We start from the raw sequence: 23762 nt of genomic DNA on the forward strand, positions 1-23762 counted from the left end.
GTGTCTGTTGGTGTCTGTGGTGTCAACTGAATGTTGGCACGTACACACTATGAATCTAGCTTGACCTGAGACTACTTTTTCCTCCTCTGCTGATTGTGTCACATGATCATGTTGTAGAGATGCACCACATTTAGTACTCGAATACAAGCTAATACCCAGAAATCAGAAAGTCCAAAAATGAAAAGTACTTGAGTGCATACCAGCCAGAATGTGAACAAAACTAAAGTACTGTACACTTTTAACTATACCATGGTAGTTGCAAATATTTTAGGTGATTGTGCATTACAGATCAAAAGCTCATAGCACAGGTTCACTCGCCATTTGCTTCATTTCTTTTTGCACCATGTGCTGTTCTCAGTGTTCGGTCCATTTCTTTTGGATTGCACCACTGTCTTGAAGGTTGCGAGATCAGCTTAGCCGGGATGTTTACCATGTGCTTGTAATCCATTTCATCCGCAATGTTCAGCAATGTGTATTTGCGATGACATGGGTGATTTTTGCCGGCTGCATTTTTTTCCTTAGCCTTGCGGTGTAATGACGTACTTGCAGTGCTTGAAGAAATTGTTAAAGCACATCAATGCTTGCAGCTTGCCAAATAATCAAACCTTATTTGCATAAGCTGCCCCCCCCCCCCTTTTTTTTTTCAGAGAATGCTTAGATTTATATATGGGTATGTATCATGTACGTGGTTTGTGATGCAAGTTTGGGACTGCTGGCCCATATTAATCTAGAAAAAAAAAACGAAATATTATGTGAGATTGCATTCAGTATTGTCATATTATTCCATAGCTCTATATTCAGTTTGCTAAAAGCATCATGAGATAATCATTCATACCTGCAACAAGTAATGTTGGTGTTCACACTGTAATTTATATTTCGTGATTTTCAGTGGAGTGGTTTTGGTAAACTGTCATTATGTTTTACACAGTATGGTAAATCTGGTTTTCTTCACTTAATTATAATTAAATTCTGGGTTCTTATGTGTGAAAACCATGATATTATTATAAGGAATGTCGCATTGGAGGACTACGGATTAATTCTGACCACCTGAGGTTATTCTAGCATACACCTAGTGCTTGGTATACAGACGTTATTGCATTTCAACCCAATCAAAACATGGCCACCGCGGACGGGATTTGATCCCATTCTCTCGGGCTTAGCAATGCCAAAGCCACTATGCCACCATGGCGGATTTTTCTTCACTTCTATGCAATCCATTCTTGCATGTAAATATGCAACCTGTTTATGATATGCGTAAGGCAGGGAAATAAAATTCAAATTCACTTTGCAGCCTTGAAAGTGTGCAGTTTAACTTGGACCACAAATAACGCCAGAAATGGGACTAAACAAGAACACCACAAGACGGTGCTCTAGTTTCATTTTCATTTAGTTCCATTTTTAGTGCTGTTTGTTTTCCAACTCATGTACCAGCTAGCTCACCAACACACATATGTGAAGTTTAAAATGAGCCTTCGATTGGTTCCTGCAATTAGGCTGGGACTTAGCATGGGCAGATGGCAAATTTTCATGTAAGTGCTATTGTTGTCTCAATGAAGTACCAGTTCAATTTCAGTCCATTTATTTCTATGTGCACTGGGAACAGTCCTGCACAAGAAGCTGCTAAACTGCGGGATTAAATTTTTGGGGAACCTTAGAAAAATCCAAAGAACTGAAGGCAGGTTAATTTGTGCAGCTAGAGTGGTGCTCAAAGAATTGAAGCCTCAAGACCATACAAGATGTGCTGAAGTTATACGAAATCAATGTGTCAAATTTCATCTGCATGATAATGACATTACCGAATAATGCTTTGTAGTGGGCCATTTGGTACTGTGACATGATGGAACATTGTGTTGCGAAGCAATACTCTTGACAGCCGTAAGGAGACATTAGACGCACATGAGGCACAGTTTATTGAGTACTGTGCGTCATGTGTGTCTAATGTTTTAGTTCTTTACGTGCATATAGAAAGTATTGCTTCGCAGTGCAGTGTTCCATCATGTGATATACCTAAAAAAGTCAATGAAGAGGTGATTTTGCGTGCAGCTAAGCTCGTAACAATCACTTATTTCCGTGCGTGCGCTTTGCATGTCTTCAGCATTGCACGGTGCGTGTTCACTGAACGCACGCCGGTGCAATGGCCTGCAGAGCTCTGCGAAAGTGGAGCAACCATGAACAAGGCGTCGTGACGTACGTTGGCGCACGCCATACAACGATCTGGGTGTGGTGCTTTCGTCGCAATGTGTGCAGCGGATTCGCACCGTCGGCACGCGTCCCTACCATCTGCTTGACCTTGGCTTCTTACGCTAGACACGAAGTACACAATATATAAAACGCTGAGCGCCACGGGAAGATATATGTGCATTGCGTAAGTGTTCACCCCGAGGAAGTTATATTTTTTGGTCCACCCTATCCTTGTTGCCATGGCGTTGTGTAGGGCGGAAAGGAATGACTGCGAAAGCATGCGTGATTTGAAACACTGAACCGGCCGTTGGCGCGGACGAACTTTTGCCTTTATTAATTATTTTTACTCAGCGGCTTTTGCCAGCGAGCGCGCTTGCGAAACCCGGGCTCCGCTGTCTGCGCGCGCGCTGAGCCTTCTCTCCACTCCTTTTTATTGTATCTTCCATCGACGCAGCCTTGAAGTGCCACACCTTCCCCGCTCGATGGCGAGCCTACTTCTTTCCCCCATTTCCTAGCGCGCCTTCTTCTACTCTTCCAAGCGCATTTCTCCCTCTCCTCTCTGCGCGCCGTTCCTGAGACGTCATACAAACGGCGATGACATCACGTACCGGTAGACGGCGTGACTGCATTAGCTGGCTTGTTCATCGATTTTGCTTTTCTTTTATTCTTTTTTTTAGCTGTTGCGTCAAAAGTTTGCTACCACGACCGAATGCTCGACTACTGCTGCAAGGAGAGGAGATACCGGTTTCGCATGAGCACTGATGGCGCGTAAGGTCAAGTGGCAATTTATTCGGGCACCTGGCATGGCCTGGGTTAGTGGGCCACATGTGTCGGTTCATTGCTTTCGAAGCTGTGCCTGTTTAAAACAGAAGAAACAGTGATCATTTAACTGCGGCTCTTACAGAGGACGTGTTGTTCTGCATTCACTGTGCGCCCGTAATTAGGTCCTTACAAATTTAATCCGCTTCATGTTGCTACGCAGTTGCGAAATTGAAACGTCCTACCCAGCCTAGCTATGTGTGGGATCTCTGCAAACAGTTCGGGCTATGGCTCGGGTTTTGCAAAGCTATCGAAACTTTTGGGCGCATCTGCTGTCGGACAGAAAACTATATTTTCTGGTCGTTAATACTTTGGTAGTTCTATATCGGTGAAAAGAGCGCGCGTCGTAGACGACATATCCGCAACTAACGGACCATGATAGCAGCCACGTGACATTCCTCGCTACTTCGGGCGGCGACACCAGGCGACACGCCCACCCTATACGTAGGGTGGGCGTGTAGAAGCAAAGCCTTCTAGCACACGTTAACGTCATGTTCATTTCACCACGCTTCAGCGCCTACATTGTCAAGGATTCTAGAGGGCGCCTTTAACCACTGGAGAATAAGGTGTTTGAATAATTGGGGAATAAATCCCCTGAGAAATAAATGTTCTTCAAATGCTTTACTGGCGAAAACGGAGATAACGAAAACAGAGATAAATTTTTACTTCATTCCCTTACCGTAGGCTTGAGGATCAAGTTCTATATTTACGCTCTTAGGCAAAGTTACACCCTTTGGTTTGCCCCTTCTGCCACACAACAATAATTGTTATCTGCCTTGATGCGTTTCCTTTCTTTAACGCTGCGAGCCCGGTACTTTCCAGTAGCGAACGGCACGCGCGTTATCAGCATAGAACAGTTTACACCCCTTGGAGTGCCCCTTCTGATAACGCGCGTGCCGTTCGTTACTGGAAAGTTCCGGGCTCGCAGCGTTAAAGAAAGGAAACGCATCAAGGCAGATAACGATTATTGTTGTGTGGCAGAAGGGGCAAGCCAAAGGGTGTAACTTTGCCTAAGAGTGATTAACGATTAAAAATATGAAGCCAACATACAATGAAGCTAATGAAAGCTTTGATGAGATTGGTGCTTTTCTTCTTTTTTTTTATGCCGGAAAAATACGTGTGAGTTGTTCCGGGGCAGACTTTGAATCTCAGAACCGTTGAGGAAAGCAGCCTGCTGCTGCAAACGCAGATGTGAGACAATTATTACATTTTGGCGGTGTACGTTCAATCAATTTGTTCACTCTCCTCTTGCTCGCGGCGCCGGCCCTAATAAGAATCTCGGTGAAACAATGTGGTCAGAATCGTTAGAACAGGTCAGAAGCGTTTCGATCAACGTTACCGGCTGTACATTATGCACGCTGGTAAGCCAAATTTCGCGGCAGGAAACGTCATCAATAACGTCACCGACGTCACGTCGAAAGTGGAGAGAGGGTGCTACGTTTCGTGTGCTACAAGCCATTCCTGTGGCGGCAGTTCGCCATCTTGTGTTTGGTGGTGCCGGTACTCGGGCGAGGCAAAGGTACGCCGTCGACGTTTTGGGAACGTGAACAGCAGCAGAGCACTCGAGCCGTGACACCGGCCAGTGAAGATGGCGACGAGAAGCGTTCGCAAGACCATTGTCACCACCACGTCATCTTCTCACAGCGCATCGTCGTCGCAGGACCGCGGCGACAACGAGGAGAACCCGGCGGCCGGGTTTCAGACTCCGGCCGATGGTGGGCGCGGACGGCACGACCGGCGCTCACGTTCGCCGTTGAGTCAGTCTCGCTTTACCCGGATTCAGGAAAAGAATGAACTGGCAAACCTCAACGACCGGCTAGCTACATACATCGACAGAGTGCGTGAGTTGGAAACCGAGAATAGTCGACTCACACAGCAGATAGAGACGAGCCAAGAGACCCGCACTCGTGAAGTGACCAGCGTCAAGAATCTATACGAGAGAGAGCTGGCCGAGGCCCGGCGGGCCGTCGACGATACAGCCAACGAAAGGGCGAAGCTTCAGTTGGAAGCGAAGAAATGGCAGGCCGACGCCGAGGCGTTGCAGGCCAAGTGAGTATGCCGCCGTTTTCGTCGACCATGTGTGGTCCTCTCCTTTATTGTATTTTTGCTTCACCGTTATTTTGGGAGGCATCCAAGTAGGTCGGTTCCTGCGCCATCTTTAAGGATTTCGGTTGTTTTAGCAGTCGGGCCTGGCTTGTTAGTCTAGTTGGAAATAGATACGGTTGCGTGGGCGTTAGGCAACTTGTACTCCTTTAGGGGCTGAGCCAGCTTCCTATAGCATTCCTAGTGCCGCTGATCGAGCGTCCAGGCAGGATCCGGAGAAATGGTCCCGGAAATGAAACTACGTCGCTTCCGGAGCGGCGCGCGTTGCGGGGAAGCCGCAGAGTTTCAAATTTGAGCAGCGCGCGCTGCTTGTATCTGAAACGAGCGGATTGACTGCAGCGGACGGTAACGATAATCGCATGTTGCACATCATATCCATAGTGAACTCAAAGTTGGCAAAACGCATTAGAATTGCGTATCTGCCGTCTGCGGATCGTTTGCCCAATTGGTTTGTCACTGATAAGAGCCTAAAGCTAGTCACTTCAGTAGAAGCAGGAGCAGAGGCAGCAAAATTTTCAACTTTCGTTCCTGGCGCTCTAAGTAGACGTGGAACAATATGTTTAATTGCGGAAAGCACGTGTTTCTTGCCAGACTGTTAGTTTTGTTTCCTTCTAGGTGCTACCATATCAGAGTTCATGAAAGATTACACGTGCAGAAGATCTAACTTCTGTGATTTGTTAAGCCGAAAACAGTAACATCTTTCTATGCATTGAACTCTGCTCACCAAGACAAGACCACCACACTTGTTTGGTGCAACGCACTGCTTGCATTTAACATTCTATAACACTTTTTTTTCCTGAACTGAAACTATTGAATTGCACCGAAAAGTGCTTTTTCTGTCCCAATGTGAAATTTGCAGTTTCATGAAGCAAATATAGGTGCCTAGCATGAAAGAATGGTTTCATACGTGTTCTATATTTGGACATTCTAACTTGGGAAGCAAATCTGCGTTCATCTTATGCACCTTAACGGTTGAAGCCACACAAGTTCCTTGGAATGTTGAGCCCGAGTTAGCCTCATTTGTAGATTTCGATGGTGTTCACATTGCACACATACTAAGGAAAAAAGGACAGGCGAAGGTAAATAGCAATACACAAAGGCCTTAGTATGTGGGCACTGTAAACAACAAAATGATCTGTTACCACATCTCCTCAGCTTCAACACTTGTGCTACATGTGTGGAGCTTTGTTTTCTGATTGAGAGGTAGAGACAGGCTTGACTGTTGAACTACTAGCTTTTGCTCACTTATTCATCTCATCTTGTTCAGGAGTTTGTAGCCCAAATATTGCAAAATTGCAACAAGCTAGAAGTGGTTCATATGATGTCAATATTTGGCTCAGTAGTATAAATGGGGTTCAGTTTATGCTGCTTTGTGGATTACATCAAGGATATTGTACTGTGTGTTGATAGAGACCAGCATACCTCTTCCATGGAAAACACAGAAGTTGGTTCAGGCCTGCTGCTAAGCGCATGCCATTTTTGCTTGTCATTGGGCAAAACTCTACAGCTCTTGCTGAATTCCACTCGTCTATTTGGAGCAGATAGTCAGCTACTTGAATGCAAGCTCCGATTTCACAAATCTAAATGTGCCATGGAAAGACAAAACTGCCCTGCTATAAATAATGAAAAAAAAAAGGTGCAGCGTTGCACTGACATTTGCAAAAAGTTGTCTTAGAACTAAAAATACTTCGTAGTTTGTGAAATTGGCACGCAATGCATCCTCAATGTCAGAGCAATGGAGAATGTTAGATGGAATTAACCTTTAAGTGTCCAGTAGATGTGAGCCTGTTCCTACTTGGAACACTGGAAAACACTCGCCACATTGGTGCAAGAAATGCGCACAAGGTATACCTGTCAGTGCAGCTGACCTTATACGCATGATACATGCAGCTCTGAGCCCATGTTGCTTTTCAGATGCATAATTGAATATGAATGTGCTCTGAGTAAGCAGCCTAAAGTCATCCTTCTCAACTTTCATTTCTACTGTGCTATCAACAACCAGGAGGCACACAAAACACACTGTACATACAACCTGCTGCAACAACATAAAAGCCAGCTGGCTGTTGAAGGCAATGACTGGCTGGCTTTTGTTGTTATTGATATGGTGCATGTGCCACTACAGAGGACATTAGCATGGCGACAACTTTTGCTCCAGATAGTCATTCAAATAATGTAAAACAGGTTTGTAGCATTTTGCATAGTACTTTTGTGGGTCTCCGCAGTAGTATTTCTGAATCCAGTATTGTAGCTTATTAATATATAATCATTTCAGACTAATTTAGTCTCATTGCACACAAATGGTAAAGTGGGGGAAAAAAATACAGAATAACTCCATATAAATACAAGGCATAGCAGTCAGTAGGTTGTTGCTTTTGTTATTTATGTAGATATTTTTCCTTGCCAAACAGTGTAGTGCACTGAAGGTTCATTGTGGCCAAAGTTAGACGTGTATAGCATGTTGACCTGCGGTATTGACCGTGTATCTTGAAGAAAAATAAGGGGTTCAGGGTAAAACTTGCATTCTATTTGTTGGGTTGAACATTGCAGCTTGTAGTCTTGGGTTGTTTTAACATGCAGATATCAACTTACGGTACTAATTCAACTCTTAAGATATTACTGCTTGGCAAACATCTATAGTTCTGTGTTACCAATGTGTGAAATCTCTTATATGTACAGGCTGAACAAACGGGAACGTGAGTGGTCAGCAGCAGAGCGTCGTGCAACGTCATTGGAGTCTCAGTTTGTGGATGTGCAAGGGCGCCTGAACCAGGCATTGTCACAACTTAAGGTGAGAAACCTGGAATGTCTTATCTTAGGCTCAGTAACATGCTAATTTCATAAAATTCGTACAAAAGGTTTAATTATTATGGAAATCCTGTAGTTGCAAACATCAAAGTAGTGGCAGCTTGAAAAAAATACGCTGAAAAAGAGCTTTGGTCTTGAAATGCATAAAGTGAGCTCTTAGTGTAGACATTTTGATTAACAGAAGCAGCTACAGTACCATGAAAGGAGCTAACTTGCTTGTCAGAATATTAATTTCTTTTATAACTATAGTGTCAGTTCTGTCACTGAGGATGCTTCATTCAGCAGCAGATTACAAGTGTGGTGCAGTTAATGTTCACAGGAATATTTCTAGGAAAGCAGAATGTTCTGATAGGCAATTTGTCATGCTCATATATTGCATTCCTTGTTGGTGAAACATAAAAATGGTGTTGTACAATGCTTTACATTTCCCCGGTGATGAAATGTGTAGATTATTGTTTGCCATGGCCTCTGTGATTCTTAAAAAGGCCTGATGGCAAAAGTTTCTCTGAAGCTGTCCACCATGGCATCTCACATGGCCCAGGTATTGCCTTGGTTTGTAAAACTTCTTGAATCAATCAGTTGATGTTGCCTGGAACAGAGAAGAAGAGGCATTATAAAGTATTTCTCAGTGTACTTTTCGGCATTTCTTAACAAAAATTGAGTAGCACGTTTGCTCAAGGTACACCTTTCTTTATTGAGGCATTTATACTGTTGCCTTGCCATACTGAAAAGATGCTTGTGCATGTATTTGCAGGACGCTGAGAACGAGCGGGATGCCCTGGCAAAAGAACTGGAGAAAGTCAAGAAAGAACTGCAAGATCAGATCCTGCGTAACACAGAACTCAGCAACCGAGCCAGGACACTGAATGAGCAACTGGACTTCCAGAGGTCCCTTTATGAAAAGGTGCATTCATTTGCTGTAGTCAAACATTGTAAATGCCAAACATAGAATATGTGTGACATATCAAGAGCTGCATAGCCTGCATGCGGTGGAGTAATTGGTACAGTCAACTTCCGTTAGTTCGACCATGAAGGGACCAACGAAATTGATATGATTATCTGGCAGGTCAAATCGGACAAGATGCAGTAAAAAAAAATGCCCAAAAGACACCGCCGATTCATTTGGCAGTATTTGCACGAGTAACACGCCCTGAATCAAACATGCGCTCACTGTTTATGAGTCTAAAGTAGAAAACTAGAAATGACATTAGAGCTCCTAAACAAAGTAGAAATTTAACGCTCACTATTCTTTAGCAAGAAAAATGGGCAAGGGCGTAATGTGTTGTACAATGGCGGCCGATTTCCTAAGGTTCGCTTCGCTGCAGCACATTTTTTCACTGTTATGAAGTGTATGAACGTCTCGAAGGCAGTTTCAGTTTCCTGTGAAAGCAATTTTCAGCACAATTTTCTTGGAAAAAAAGCAAACAGAAAAAAGATAGGTGCACGTTAGAATCAGGTAAATCCTATAGTCAGATATTGTGAGCTACGGTTATTGCTTGAAAATCTTCCTAGGGCAGGCCAAAATAGCCGTTTTCGACAGGAGATTACTTGTGTTCAGTGTAATCACTGTCCCCTAAGCCCTGCTGAGACACTGCCACTTAAGGGTTTACTATTGGGGTCACCACAGGAATCGGAAGCGTGTGTGCTGACTGATCAAGTTTGAATTATCTGGAGAAGGCCAATTTTAGGATCGAAATAACTAAAGTTTGGGCCCACAGAAATGTATGGGCGCCGTCCGGAACCTTCGGTGTCGGGGTTGAAGTAATGTAAAAAATTGGGTTAACCGCAGCCAATTTAACAGAAGTCAACAGTGTGTTAAAGCAGAACTGCTGTGTGCCAGGGAAAAGTTGGCGTGATAAAATGACCTGGCAATTTTTCATAACACATCAGCAGTGTGTGTGTCATGGGTTCTACATTGGATTATTTGCCGAAATCATGTGCTGTGATCAGTGATGCTGCAAGAAGACATTGTATGGAAGGCTTTGTGCATGTAACCTTGGCTTGCTGGCTGGAAGCAAGGCTCCCTCAAGAGGAAGAGCGCGCTGGCTTCTGCTTGAAATTTTAAACATTTTAGTGCTGTGAAGTTGTTTGATACATTGCTGACGAAATGTCCACTGCTTTTCTTTGTGCCGCACTTGTCTGCAATGCCCAAACCTGGTAAGGGGAGAGGCCCTTTGATGTGGTCTTACCAGGCTGCATACATTTCACACATTTGCTTTCTTAGCGTGACTAAATCAGGTGCGATTACAAAATATTGCAAGCAGGCTGAACCGTATGGCAGAAGGATGTCCATAGCCAGGCTGTGAGATATGTTTTGTAATTAGACTTAGAAGAACAAAAGATGAGGCTGGTAATTCAACGCTCGTCATGTAACACATGTGCTCTTTCATCTGTGCCTTGTAATACTTAGTGCAGCTTTCACAGCAATATGTTTTGTAAGCTTTAAAAGACAGAGAATTAGCTTTTTGCAGATTCATATTGTCATGCCTGTGGCAAATTTTTGTGTGACTAAACCAGTTATCACAAACATTGCAAGCACGCTGAGCCACACGTACCTTTAGTGGCAAAAGACTGCAGAGCACGAGGCAGGCGCTTCTTGCTGTAGTGCCTATGTTCATCAAGAATCACAGCCATGCTATGAAGAATCACTGTAATGTTCACATTCATCCAGTAAGATAAGGCTGCTGACTACTTTCCTTGAGTGTGATGCACTGGCTTAACCTTATTTTGTTCGGCCTCGTCCCTTTTCTTCCACTTTGTTGGTCCAGGAGCTGGAAGAAGTGCGGATTGTGAAGCAGACTGAGATCACAGAAATTGACGGGAGGCTGAAAGAGAACTACGAGCGCAAACTGGCAGACACGCTGCAGGAGCTTCGCGAGCAGTATGAATCACAGATGCGGCTGAACCGGGAGGAAATGCAGAGCATCTACGAGACTAAGATGCACGACCTTCAGGAACTGCTGGACCGACGCTCTTCCGACTCCTCTGTGACCCGTGATGAGCTGCACACCTACAAGACTCGCCTGGAAGGTGTAAACTCACGCATCTCGGAGCTCGAATCACTGGTAAGCCACTGAGGCAGGATTCACACAGTGCGGCTGTCACAAATGGCAGCTATCATTTAATTTTCCAATTGGTTGTTTATGCTAGCAGCAGTAGGAGTTGTGCATTAATATCACACAAAGGGCTGCTGCTAGCATACAATGAAGCTTTAGAATATTGACATAATAGCCGAGATGTATGGGGAAAGATGTAGAGGTGAGTAGTCGTGCCAGTGGTGACATCTTGGTGTGAAATGTTCAGCCAAAGCATATATAAATTTTTCTTGATAATGCCGAGTGCATTCCACTTATTTAATAGTGTAAATGCAGTTATACCAACTTGAAAATAGAAAAATGTGTAATGTCTTTTTTTTTTTTTTTTGCAGAGTAGGGAATGGTAACACCAGTTCACTCCAATGAAATTCCTAAACTTTTGTTCTCTACTTTGCACGTGCAGAACCAATCTCTCTCGTCCCGTGTGCGGGACTTGGAGCGGCTCTTGGAGCAAGAGCGTGACTGGCACACCCGAGCCCTGACTGCGAAGGACGAGGAGATCCACCGCCTGCGTGCTGAGATGGAGCAGCAACTGATTGAGTACCAGGACCTGCTGGACATTAAGGTAGCACTCGATCTCGAGATTGCTGCCTACCGCAAACTGCTTGAGGGAGAAGAGACACGCCTCAACATCACTCCAAGTAAGTGCTTCAGGTTTTCCTCTCCCTAAAAGCTGCGTGCATAACTGATCACTTTCGGTGATACAGTCAAAACCTGTGATAACGAAATCCTGCAACAACGAAATTCTCACAAAAACAAAATATTTTCATATTTCTGGCGAATGGCCTTAGGATTCAATGCATTTCATACCTCTCAACAACGAAATGTTGCTGTACAGTACAACCTCGTTAAACTGTACCCCCTTAAACAGTAGTTTCGTTTTAAATGTAGTCAAGCCAAATCTCTGACTCAGCGGCCATGGAACATAATGCGTTTTGTATCTGCATAAACCGTACCAGCTTATTGCGCACGTATCGGTTAACACATATCGCTTTTCGTCGCAAAATCGCTGTAGTACGTCGGCTCGGCAGAACAACAAGCCTCAGAGAGCAGAATGGCCTCCAAGCACACAGAGGGTGCTTGGAAGGGTGAAGCCACATCAACATCAGCATCATTCCGCCGCCGTGCCAGAGTCGCAGCGTTGTGACCCTTGTTGTGGTGTCGTGCAAGCTAGGACAAAAGCCGGGTGCTCAGCATAGAATAAAAATTAGACATTGTTCGTGCTGTCGAATGTGGCATGAAGTCGGTGCTGGCACGCGAGAGGGATCTACTGTTGACTGCGGTGCGTGGCATTTGGAATGCGAAGAAGTTGGTCGGAAATGCTGCTGCAACTGTGAAAATACATTGGCTACAAGGTTTGGCTTTTTGCCATCATTGCCTATGTTGCTGAAGTGTTGCCTAACAACAGTGATGAGGGCGACATGGAAAGTGACAGCACAGGCAATCCAGGCCTGTAAGTGGCAGATGCTGCGCGTTACGTCAGCCTTATGCGGGTGTTTGTAGATACGAAAGGGCTGGTAGAAAAGCTAGCTCGTAGCTTGAGCGAGTTTGAGGCTGCCGTTGTTGCTGCTAGCCCGCCGCGGCATCAAATGAAAATAACATACTTTTGTCACGTTAAGTGAATAAATACTGCATGTTTTCTGCCCTTTCATCGCACTCTATCGTAGTTCTGTTTTTTTCACATGTAAGTGGGTTATCTCACGCTATTTCGGTTAAGCAGTACTACCATTTAGTACATACTTTTTTCTGAGCTCCGACCAACTATGGTTTAACGAGGTGTCACTGTACTACGATCCCGCAGCGACGAAATTTGGCGGAACGTAACCCTATATATTACAAAAGGATAGACAGTTGGGCGAGTTGGTACGGTAACATGATTTTGGCTTCTAGCTTCTGTCTGCTCCTTTCTGTGTCCATGTTTCACTTCGCGCTAGAAGCCAAAATCATGTTACCTATATATTACATACTTGCACAAGGCTAGCAGGCTCCAAAATGTGCTAAATTGTGACTGCTTTGAACCAAAATTGCGTGAGATGCCACCACATTACATTGCATGGGCACCGGTATTTTTTGTTTACAAAAACAACCAAGCTCTGGAAGTGATTGCGTGCACTGGAAACATGTCATGGCCACCATCTTGCTTGTTGATCACTCGTTTGAAGCGCCACGCATGTTGCTACCGACATATGATGATGATTTTTGCACACCTAGTGCAGTGCCTGATCTGTGCCTTGATGATAAAAATGCAGAAGAAATAAGGAAATCCATATGCCACTGATGTGGAATTGTTTATGGCACTTGAAATGGCGGTTGCAGTATGGAGTTGCACGTATCAGGCCTTGAATGGGCAATCATCCGGGAATACACATCCCTTGCTTCAAGAACACTGGTTTTGGTGCCACGTGCCACTGACAGGCATTGTGTGTGGATCTGGCACCAAACATATATTTGTGCGAAGGGGCCGTAATCTCGATTGATTGCCTTTGGGTATACGAGATATGATCAACTTTCATGCTCAACATGGGATGCGTCGGCACCTACAGGTGACAGCATGCGCTGGAGAAATGCTGTTACATGCACAGAGCGCTGTTGTTCTGCTTCAGGTGCAAAGTTACGCAATATCTCGCAAAATTGATCATACTCCAAAAGCAATTGACAGAGAATACTCTTGTACTGTCGTAATGACCGAGAATACACTTTGTACTGTCGGCAGTGCACTTCTAAAACTCGAGCAAAGCTTGCCAAAGTTGGCTAACGGAATTCTGACAATAAAGTTTTGTTCTGCGACACATTACCTATCTGTTCTGTGCCATTTCGCAACATTGAAACTCTTGCGAAAGTGAATCTTTTCACGCTCCCCACCAATTTCGTTATTGCAAAGTTCCACTATACTGTCACTTGCTCGTGATTTAGTATACTGCACGCTGTTTTTCTGTAGTGATAGAGACATGCAGGGGTGTCATTATATTTCTGCTGCTCACCATCCCTGCAAGTGCAGTTGGACACTGCATGGTGCTGCACTGCGAGACTAATGCGAGAGGAAATGTGCTTCCACTTATTTGCCACTAAAAGCATAGTGACTTCAATGTTGTGCACAGCATGGAAATGACAAAGCAAACTGTACATAAAGCATTGTAGACATTAATAAATGTGTGGTACTATACTGTTCATAAAATAATATAGGATGCCATACGATTACACAATAATTGAATGACCTGTGGTCACCATAATGAAATGTAACCAGTGGTGGTATTCTCTGGCAATCACTTCGGCAGATAGTTCCACTTTCGCTAGATTTCATGCGAGTCGGCACTGAATATGTTCGCATATACTGCCAAAAGCGTTTCTGGCACTGTGTCAATTTCACTATCTTTGCACAGTGCTACCAGCGCTGTTGACAGTATTATTATAAATGCGTGCAGTGCCAAGTCTTGTAATATTCCACGATAGTTAAACTATATCAAGGTGATTGCCTTAGAATACCACCCCAAAATACTGCATAAACAAGTGGGCTACTAATGGCTACATCTGCTTGTTTATTTATTTAGGCTCAACCCTACCTAAGCAGTTAGATATCGTACATAAACAAGTTGTTGCATATTCACATCCATAACATTAATATATACTGTAAAACAAAATTAATTTGAATTTCACAGGACCAAAAAAGAATGTCTGAATCAACTGAATGTCAAATTATTGAGGGTGTCAAGATAACCACAAAGAAATGCTTACTACAGCAATTTGCCCTTATTTACTAAATAAATCTGCAACCTTTTCTTCTATTTGGCACAAAGTCAGTGTGAAAGCTGCAATTTTCGTCATCTTGTGACTGATTAGTGCTCACAACGGCGAGGGCCTCGCTACTCCCTTATCATTGCATGCGCGGCACAAGTCCAGCATCTTTATCTGTGTAGCTTCTTGCTACCATGTACACATCTCTATTATTTATTTTTTATATTTTGCCACTGAGCTGGTCGGTAACAAATCGTCCACCCATCGCAATGTAGCTGACATGTTTGATGCCAGTGTGTGGGCTGAGGAAGAGTCACCCTTCTTCCTCGACAGCCTCCGCCAGGTTTGCTACATTGTGTGTACATTGCATAGAGTTAAAAAAAAAAGAAAGAAAGAAAGAAACTAGTGTTTGCTGCAACCACTGTGGCTGAAACCATGGTCGCTATCCCATTCAGTCACGAATTATATTTTGCAGGGAAAGATTTAAAGCGTGCAGGTATTGATGTTGTAGGTGTCCAGGGTGCGAAGAAAAAATGTACTTCTTTAGGACAATTATGCAAATTCAGTTGGGTCCTCATATCGAGACATCGTGACTCAATACTAACTTTTATTTTGCAATTATGCTTTGGCAGTTTACTAGGAGAGAAATTATTTATTCAAGGTTGTGCGAATGGTGCATGAACGAGTGCACATGTTGTGATATTTTAAGAAACAGTCCTCAGCTGCGATACACAACGCTGCATTTCTGGCAGCGGACCCTGGTTTTCGCTACAATTCGTATACTTGGACCACTGCGGAAACTCGGCAACCAGACTTGCTGAGGCCACTGGACCTTCACATCGTACCTTACACCTCAAATGATCACAACACATTTAGAGCAAGGACGGTGACGTAAAGTGAGCTATTCAGGAAGGACATAAGCAATGCTAAATTCCAACGCAGACGAAATACTCAAAAACAAAAGCAGTACGGGCTGGTTCTGCGGGTGTGCTTCGCCCGAATGAATTCTAGGAGTCACTGATATCCAGACAACCGCTCAAGGACGTGACATAATTGCCAGACCAACATCATTTGCTCGATGGACCAGCAGCGAGTGCGTCTACCATCTTCACAATCAAACAGTTTGTACGGCGATCTTTGTTCCACATTTAAAAATTGCTGCCACACGAAAATAAAAAGAATACCCAAAAAACAAGAATTTCATTCTTCGACAGTGAACTAGATGGCACAACAAGTTCATAAAAGTGTTAGTAGTTTAAAATTTTCGCATGGTGTATGAGTCACCGGCGTGGTAAAGAGCAAGTCAGTGTCTCTGTATCAAGACACGGTTCCAAATTGGGTAACAGAACCCTGAGTACAGTGAAACCTCATTAAACTGTAGCGGGCCGGAGCTCGAAAAAAGTATGTACTAAACGGTAATACTGCTTAACTGAAATAGCATGAGATCGCCCACTTACCTGTCCGAAACGGAACTGAGAGAGAGTGCGATGAAAGGGGAAAGACATGCAGTATTTATTCACTTCACGTGACAAAAGTGTTATTTTTGTTTGATGCTGCGGAGGCCTAGTAGCGACGACAGAGGCCTCAAACTTGCTGAAGCTGCAAGCCAGCTTTTCAGCCAGCCCCCTCTTCTCGGCAAACACTCGCATGGCAGATTCCTCGTTGGCATTGCATGTTCTTCATGCACGTGGGTGGTAGCGCTGCAGAAGTCGCCTGGCGCCTTTTTCATTGCGGGGCGATGGTCTCGTCGCGACGATTGCCTTCATGAGGCTGATATAACGCACAGCTTCTGCCACTGTTGGGCCTGAATTGCCCGTGCTGTCGCTTTCTGTGTCGTCCTCATCGCTGTCGCTAGTTGACACTTCGCAACAACAGAGGCAACGATGGGGAAAAGTCAAACCTCGTAGCCGACATCTCTTCGCGGTCACAGCTGCCGAGCAACTTCTTCACATTCCAAATGCCACATACCGTAGTCAACAGTAGATCCCTGTGCGTGCCAGCGCAGACACGTGTCACGTTCGATAGCACGAACAATGTCTAATTTTAAAGCAAAGCTTTCTTTGCTTCTTCCTTCGACATTCCCACTGCTGCTGCTGCTGCTTTTGGGGGGTGGTTGGTTCAGAGCCTGTATATAGATGACAGGCGCGAGTAAGAGGAGAGGAAAGGTGATGGGTGGAATTCGTTTTCACCCCACCGCGTCGAATGTGCACAGTGCCCTCTGGAGCTCCCTGGCGGTTGCCACATTAGCCGCATTAGAGAAGAGGAGAAGGAGAGTTCCCATATAAGTGAGCTGGGGGAGGTGACGTGAGAAGGCAAGGAAACCCCACTACTATACAACAGCGGTTGCAGGAAAACAGGATAAGCTTAACTTCAAGGTACGGTACAGTACATTACTGCTGTTTCTGAAAAATAAATGCCATGCAAATATGTCAAGCGGGGAACTTGCGCAGGGCGTGCAGAAGCACAGCCGCATTAATTAAAGTGCATCGAGGGGTCCAGGAGACACTACAGAAGCAGTTGATTGTCAAATCAACACTTCTGTGCCCACCACATTGGCTTTGCAGCTATGGCATTGCTAGAGGTCGTGGATTTGATCCCAATCATGGCAGCTGCATTTTGACAAAGGCGAAATAGAAAACACACATGCACTTAAATTTTGAGACACATTAAAGAACATCGCAGCGTCAAAATTAGTTTGGAGTCTGCCACTACGGCTTGCCTCATAATCCGAATGTAGTTTTGGCACGTACAGCCCCATAATCCAATTCAAGTTTAGTAACTCTGCCACAATGCAATATTCCATGTGAGGAAGTGACAACGCTCAACCCTCTCAGAATTTATGATATGTATATGGCGCACAACAACGCTTCAAGCAAACACCTCTCCCTGTATGTTCTGCGTGCTATGCATACAAACAGCAGTGGTGCACGCAAGGTAACATATAACATTGACTCGCCACTCTCATGTTAGACTAAACATTGAAGAAATTAAGCTTTAGTCATCAACAGCACCGCTAATTATCCTCAATCAAAGCATACAGCATTTTTTTCTTTTATGCTGAGCATCTGGCGTCTTTTTTATCCGAGCTTTGGCATGATGCTGCGAGTCCTTGTTTGCACGACACCAACAACACTCTGGCACGGCACCGAAATGATGTTGATGTGGCTTCACGCGCAAATGCGCAGAGCGCTTGGAGGCCATTGTTCTGATCTCTGAGGCTTGTTCGGCCGAGCTGCCCGATGGAGACGACACATCGCCGTGCTTGTGTGATGGAAAGTGGAAACACTACTTGTTAACCGATACGAATGCGATAAGCTGGTACGGTTTATGCTGATACAAAAAACATTATGTTCGATGGCTGCTATTCAGAAATCTGGCTTTACCACTTTTAAAACAAAACTACTGTTTAAGCGGATATGGCTTAACGAGATTTTACTGTAACTGCTTTTTAGCTCTATTTTCACATAAGACGGGTTTTTAGCTGTTCTGAATGATTGAGGCTGTGTTAAAAGAAAAATTTGAACAGCGAGTCACCAGAGCTCCCGTAAAACGTGGAGGCATCCATCTTGAAACATCTTTAGTGTTTTGCCTCTTCATATCATATGGCACTAATTACATTTATTTGTATCTTGAATATTAGTCGCACTAGTGTGCAGCTTTTTGATGAAAAATGCAGCAAAGAAAGTCGCGTCTCTATGTGGAGACATCATGACTGAAATGGCTATTGAACGGATTGCGGATGGAGACCACATTGTTTAAATGACAAGCGGCCAACATGCACACAGAGTCTGAATGTAACTACTGTGTGCCGCAACTGCTGCAGATGAAGTGACAACAACATCAACAGGATTATGGATGACGACTGCGCAGTGTTAAAAGCGCGTGATCAACGCATGCACTGTGTCAAAACAAAGATGCTGTTTGCCGCAACTGTACAGTTCTGAAAGCACGCGAGCATCGCGAGGTTATATCCAGCGGTAAATGCGTGAATAAAGATTATAAAGGTACAAAAAGGCACAAAGCAGTCTGGTGTTCCTGTCATTTCTGTGCACTTTCTGCTGATGACTATGGCGATGCAAACTCTGCCGCTTAGTTTAGGTCAGACATTAGTGCCACTTTTGCTCTTTTGGGTCGCACATTTGTAGCACTTCACTTTCCCTGCATTCCAAGTTTGGCCGAATGAACAAGAGTTTGATGCCATTAAATAATGCATATGCCTGCCGGGACCAGAGGACAAGTCTAAATTATTCAATTTTTCAAATTAGTGAGATTTTGCTGTAATACGTAAGTGCACATTCCATCAAACTATCTGAAAAAATTAAATTCGCTTTTTAAAAGAGGGTCTCCACTAAACTTGGAGCTTTTGTGCCATTCCTTTTCTTCCTTCCCAGCATCCAGTCCTACAAGCTCGGAAATGTTTGTGACTCCTCACCGTGGTACCAAGCGAAAGCGCACCTTTATGTCCCACCGTGAAGAACAGAGCAACTCTGATGCCCAAGTGACTGCATCTGCAAAGGGAGACCTTGAGCTTTCTGACCACTGCATTGATGGCAAGTATGTTGCCGTCCACAACAAAGGAACGAAGGTGAGTGCCTCTGTTTTACCTGAGCTGGCTGTTGGATGTACATGAAATTAATACGCCTGTCAAGCGGGCAAGTTAAGTGCACGTCGAGGCCTTGAGTGACACTCTAGGCTAAGCGGTGCTAAACGGGAAAACAAAGCGCACTCGCAGTAAAAAAAAAGTGGCGGTAGCCTAAGAGCGTGTTTTTTTAATATGTAGATTATAGAAAGAACTAAAAAGTTATTGTTTTACATTGTACCATATATAAAAAAAAAACGTTTATTTTCTCAACAAAAATGAAGAGATTTTTATTATAAGAATATTGCAAGTGAATACCAGCCAAGACGAATATCTAGCCAATCCAGAACATGGTGGTGGGCACCGAGACTGCATTTGATCCTGCTAAAATAGAATATGAGCGAGTTCTGTTCTTATTATTTTGTTAAAAGCTGTTCAATAACTAAAATGAACTTATGTGGCCTTTTTTTATGCATTACATTTTGTACCATGCAAACCGCTGGCGGCAAGGCTAAGCACTCGGCCAGCAAAGTGCATTCCGTGAATGCACTCCGACCAGAGTACACTCTTCTGCGAGTGACACTGCACTTGCGAAGTTTAGATTTGGCACGGTGCACTTAAACTGAGTGACACTCTCCATAAGTGCACTTAACTTACCCGCTTTGACAGGGGTATAAGCTATTATTCTGCATGGGTGTGACATTTGTATTCTCACTTGCATTATAATCTTGGGAGGACAGGTGCCATCATTTTTACCGGACAAATTTTCTAATTATAGATTTATTTTAATTGCCTTCAGGTACAAGTAAACTTTGTGCATTCAAACATTTGTTAATGCTATCACTGAAACTTCAGTGCAATTAAAGACAATCGCACAGCAGTGAAAATTAGCAATAGCACAGTAAGAATGAAGTTTACAAATGTGTAACTCAGTAGTAAAAATAGATACCACAATATTATGAACTGCATTAATTATCGCATTGAAAGCTCTAAGCAAACATGCTTTGTCTTATTTTAGACAGTCTGATACAGTTCACAGAATTGTGATGCCTGTTCTTGGCATGAAGCTATTGAGTTGTAACATTCGTGTTTCAGCATACCGTATTTACTCGAATCTAGGCCGACCCTCTAAAGTCCGAAGCCAACAACAAAAAATATTACCTCGAATGTAGGATGAACACAAAAAGCGAGGACAGTGTTCATAAAATGCAAAAAGCATTTATTGAATCTGAACATGCAGAGTTCATTCAACGTCATCGTCGTCGCTGTGTTCCTAGTCACTGTCACCTTCAAACAGTGCACTATCTTCGGTACTGTCAAGTGCATTAGATATGCTGCACTTTTTAAAGGTGCACACGATCAGAGTACCTGGGATGTTGTCCCACGCTGCAGCTACCCAGCCTGCCAGCTGCGATAACGATGCACGTTTGATGCGGCCCGTGGCCATTAGCATGTGGTCTTCGTCAGTCAACCAGTCCATGTAATATTTCCGCAGACGATCCTTGAAAGGTTTGTTGATGCAGACATCAAGTGGCTGCAACTGGCCCGTCATGCCACCCGATATGACAGCGAGGTCCGTGTTTGCTTGGGGGAGCGCAGCCTTCACGTCGGTCAAGTGCCGACGACAAGGAGTGACTTCTTTGTCAAAAGGGCTCCTGGATGCCATCGCCACACAATGTTAACCCACTCTTCCACCATCGCACCTGTCATCCATCCGTTCTCATTTGACCGCACAATCACATTTCTTGTGAAAGTTTCTCGAGCAGGCAGCGTCTTCCTTTTAAATATCATATAAGGAGGGAGTTCATGTCCATCAGCTGTGCAGCACAGTATCACAGTTGCGCGCTGCTTCTCGTAGCCCGCAGAGCACACTTTCACCTTGTTGGCACCCTTTACATTCACGGTGTACGCCACTGGTATATCAAAATACACCGCCGTCTGGTCGGCGTTGCCGAATTACTCAAGGTTGTAGCCTGCCGCTTCCCTCTTTCGCAGCACGTAGTGCTGAAAAGCTATCAGCTTTTCTTCGAAATCGCTTGGCAGCTTCTGGGTGATTGAAGTGCGACGTCGGAGGCTGAAGCCGAAGTGCTTTGAGTTTCTGAAGCCAGCCCTGGCTGGCTTTGAAATCCTTTGTCATTAGGCCTCGCTCCGTCGAAAGTTCCCTAGCTTTTTCTTGGAGCACTTCTGTTGTCACTGGAAGAGCAGCTGCTCTCTGCGTCCGAACAAAGTTGGTCAAAACTGTGTCTACTTCGTGGTGATGGCCTTTCTTTGGTCTGCTAAATGCCATCCTCGTTGTGGCGCACGCAAAAAGCTGCTGTCGTTGTCTCCTCCAACGACGGACGTTTTTCTCGTCGACGCCGAAGTCCCGCCCGGCTTGAAGGTTCGACGATGCCTCTGCGGCTATCACAACTTTTCGCTTGAAAGCGGCACTGTAGTGGCATCGCCTGCTTGGTGCCATCACGATAACACCATGCCGCACACCGATACGGCCGACACGACACAGGTCAAAATGGCGACCTCGCTTGTGTACGGTTGGCTACTGGCACTGCTAGTAGCGGCTGTGATACTGACTTTTCTAGATGGCGCTAGCTATGCACCATATTTAGCAGTTTCAATTCAAAACTGCCACGTTTTTTAATATCCTCGAATCTAAGCCGACCCTAGAGTTTGGAATATGATTATCTGAAAAAAAACTATCTGCCTAGATTCAGATAAATACGGTATGTATTTTAATGTTCCCGGTTTTATTGGCAGGTTATCAAAAATTTGAGGCCATGAATAAAATAATTTCATTTAAAACAGTTACAAGTGAACTTTCTCTTAAATGCTGCAAATTTTGTTCATATTAATTCACCAGTTGCACAGGAACAGCATATCAGCTTTTCTGATGCATTTGAGTAAGGGAGTCTGACATGGCCTCTAACATAATGCTTCCACTTAAAATTCGGCATCTACGGTTGTGAATTTGGTGCTGTGGGCGAGTTACTCTTGCACACTCAGTCACTAATAATTTTTGTTGCCGAAATGTTGTGAAACTGCAAACGTTACAAAACTGTACAGCTGAATGCCTTTCTAATGAAGTGCTTGAGACCTCCAAAATGTTTTGTTATACAGGTAACTTTGTTGTAAAAATTGCGCACCATATCACTAAGAATACAGCAAGCTAAGCATGTTCAACAAGGGAAAACCTTTATTTAAAATGAATGCAAGGACGACTTTGTGAAGTAAGTTGCAATTGTTTTGTGGGCACTTCACCTGATGGAATTTGCTACTGAAACCGCCCTATTGCAATGAGGTCACAGCATGCTCTGCAGTGAAACGTGGGAGCAACGCGGGGTAGAGTTACAGATCGTTCAGTGTCGCTGTTTTGTCCTCGGCCATCAAAATTCTTGGCTCATTTACTAGGTATCAATGCTACCTTCATAGACCTAGATGGCTTTGAATACGTCAGTCACGATTATATCATCACATTGTCATCAACTATGACATATTTGCCAGCCATTGTACCCGCTGCTGTGTTACAACAAGCAGTGTGCGAGTTGGGCGATTCCTGGAGCAACGCAGCAGGACTATAACATTTGCTGACATCTGCTTGCTCGTCGAGTGCTTCACTAGCTTGGAGCGTAGCTCAGTAGCATCTGCAAGGTCGGCATGGCATTAGTTGTAAAGCAATAAATCAGCCATCTGGCCGTCTAAATTCCTTCGTTGTACAGGCAAATTTGATACAATGGTCTTTGTTGTGGAAGCATTCACAATGCGTATTAAGAGAGGAATGCGATCAGAACAAAATCATTCCTTTGCTGTACAAGTCATTTTGTTGTAGAGGCATCCTTTGTACAGTCATTGGACTGTTGTACTTTAAGTAAACTTCTGGGTACTGAAGCCATTGAAGCCCAAACAAGGCACCAACATTGCTTTGAAAACAGACTCCTTGTGAGGCTTTTAACAGGATGCAGTATTTTATTACAAGCAGTGAACATGTGTAAGCAAGCCTCCTAAGAGACATTTATAATGTTAGGAGGGAACTAAATTGAAACACTGTCATGCACCTCTAATTAAACCTGCATGTGATTGCTAGAATTTCAATGCTGGTTAGTTGGGATGCAATTGTGTTGCTTCGCAAATTGCTACTTGCCTTCCTTGTTGGGTTTTCTCAATCCCGCCCTCCGTCTTTGTCTGCTTCAGGAGGTGCCGTTGGCTGGTTGGCAGGTTCACAGCAAAGCAGGTGACGATGAGTTCACGTTCAAGTTCCACCGTACCCACGTAATCAAGCCAGGAGCCACAATCACTGTACGTGTCACAAAACTTGGCTTCTTTGCAACTTTTTGCCATTTCATTTGTCATCAACCACAGTGGCTATTCAGTTATGAAACAGCAACTGTGTCAGTGCTTGAATTAATTTTTCTGTCTGTTGTCTGTGCATGCTATAGTTCAGCCATGAATCTGTA

The 23762-nt window shown here is 44.2% G+C and overlaps 1 protein-coding gene across 1 annotated transcript in view; it reads left to right on the forward strand.

Annotated features, from left to right (window-relative positions):
- The first annotated feature begins 4445 nt into the window (after positions 1 to 4445).
- Positions 4446 to 23762, forward strand: part of LOC135919407 (lamin Dm0-like) — a 29898-nt gene continuing 10581 nt past the window's right edge. The window contains exons 1-7 of the mRNA XM_065453227.2: positions 4446 to 5049; positions 7780 to 7891; positions 8663 to 8812; positions 10677 to 10973; positions 11407 to 11644; positions 19127 to 19320; positions 23500 to 23604. Coding sequence (XP_065309299.1) covers positions 4589 to 5049; positions 7780 to 7891; positions 8663 to 8812; positions 10677 to 10973; positions 11407 to 11644; positions 19127 to 19320; positions 23500 to 23604 — 1557 coding nt within the window. The 5' untranslated portion in view covers positions 4446 to 4588. The remainder of the gene's footprint in view (positions 5050 to 7779; positions 7892 to 8662; positions 8813 to 10676; positions 10974 to 11406; positions 11645 to 19126; positions 19321 to 23499; positions 23605 to 23762) is intronic.

Source organism: Dermacentor albipictus, chromosome 1 (assembly GCF_038994185.2).
Source record: "Dermacentor albipictus isolate Rhodes 1998 colony chromosome 1, USDA_Dalb.pri_finalv2, whole genome shotgun sequence".
Lineage (NCBI taxonomy): Eukaryota > Metazoa > Arthropoda > Arachnida > Ixodida > Ixodidae > Dermacentor > Dermacentor albipictus.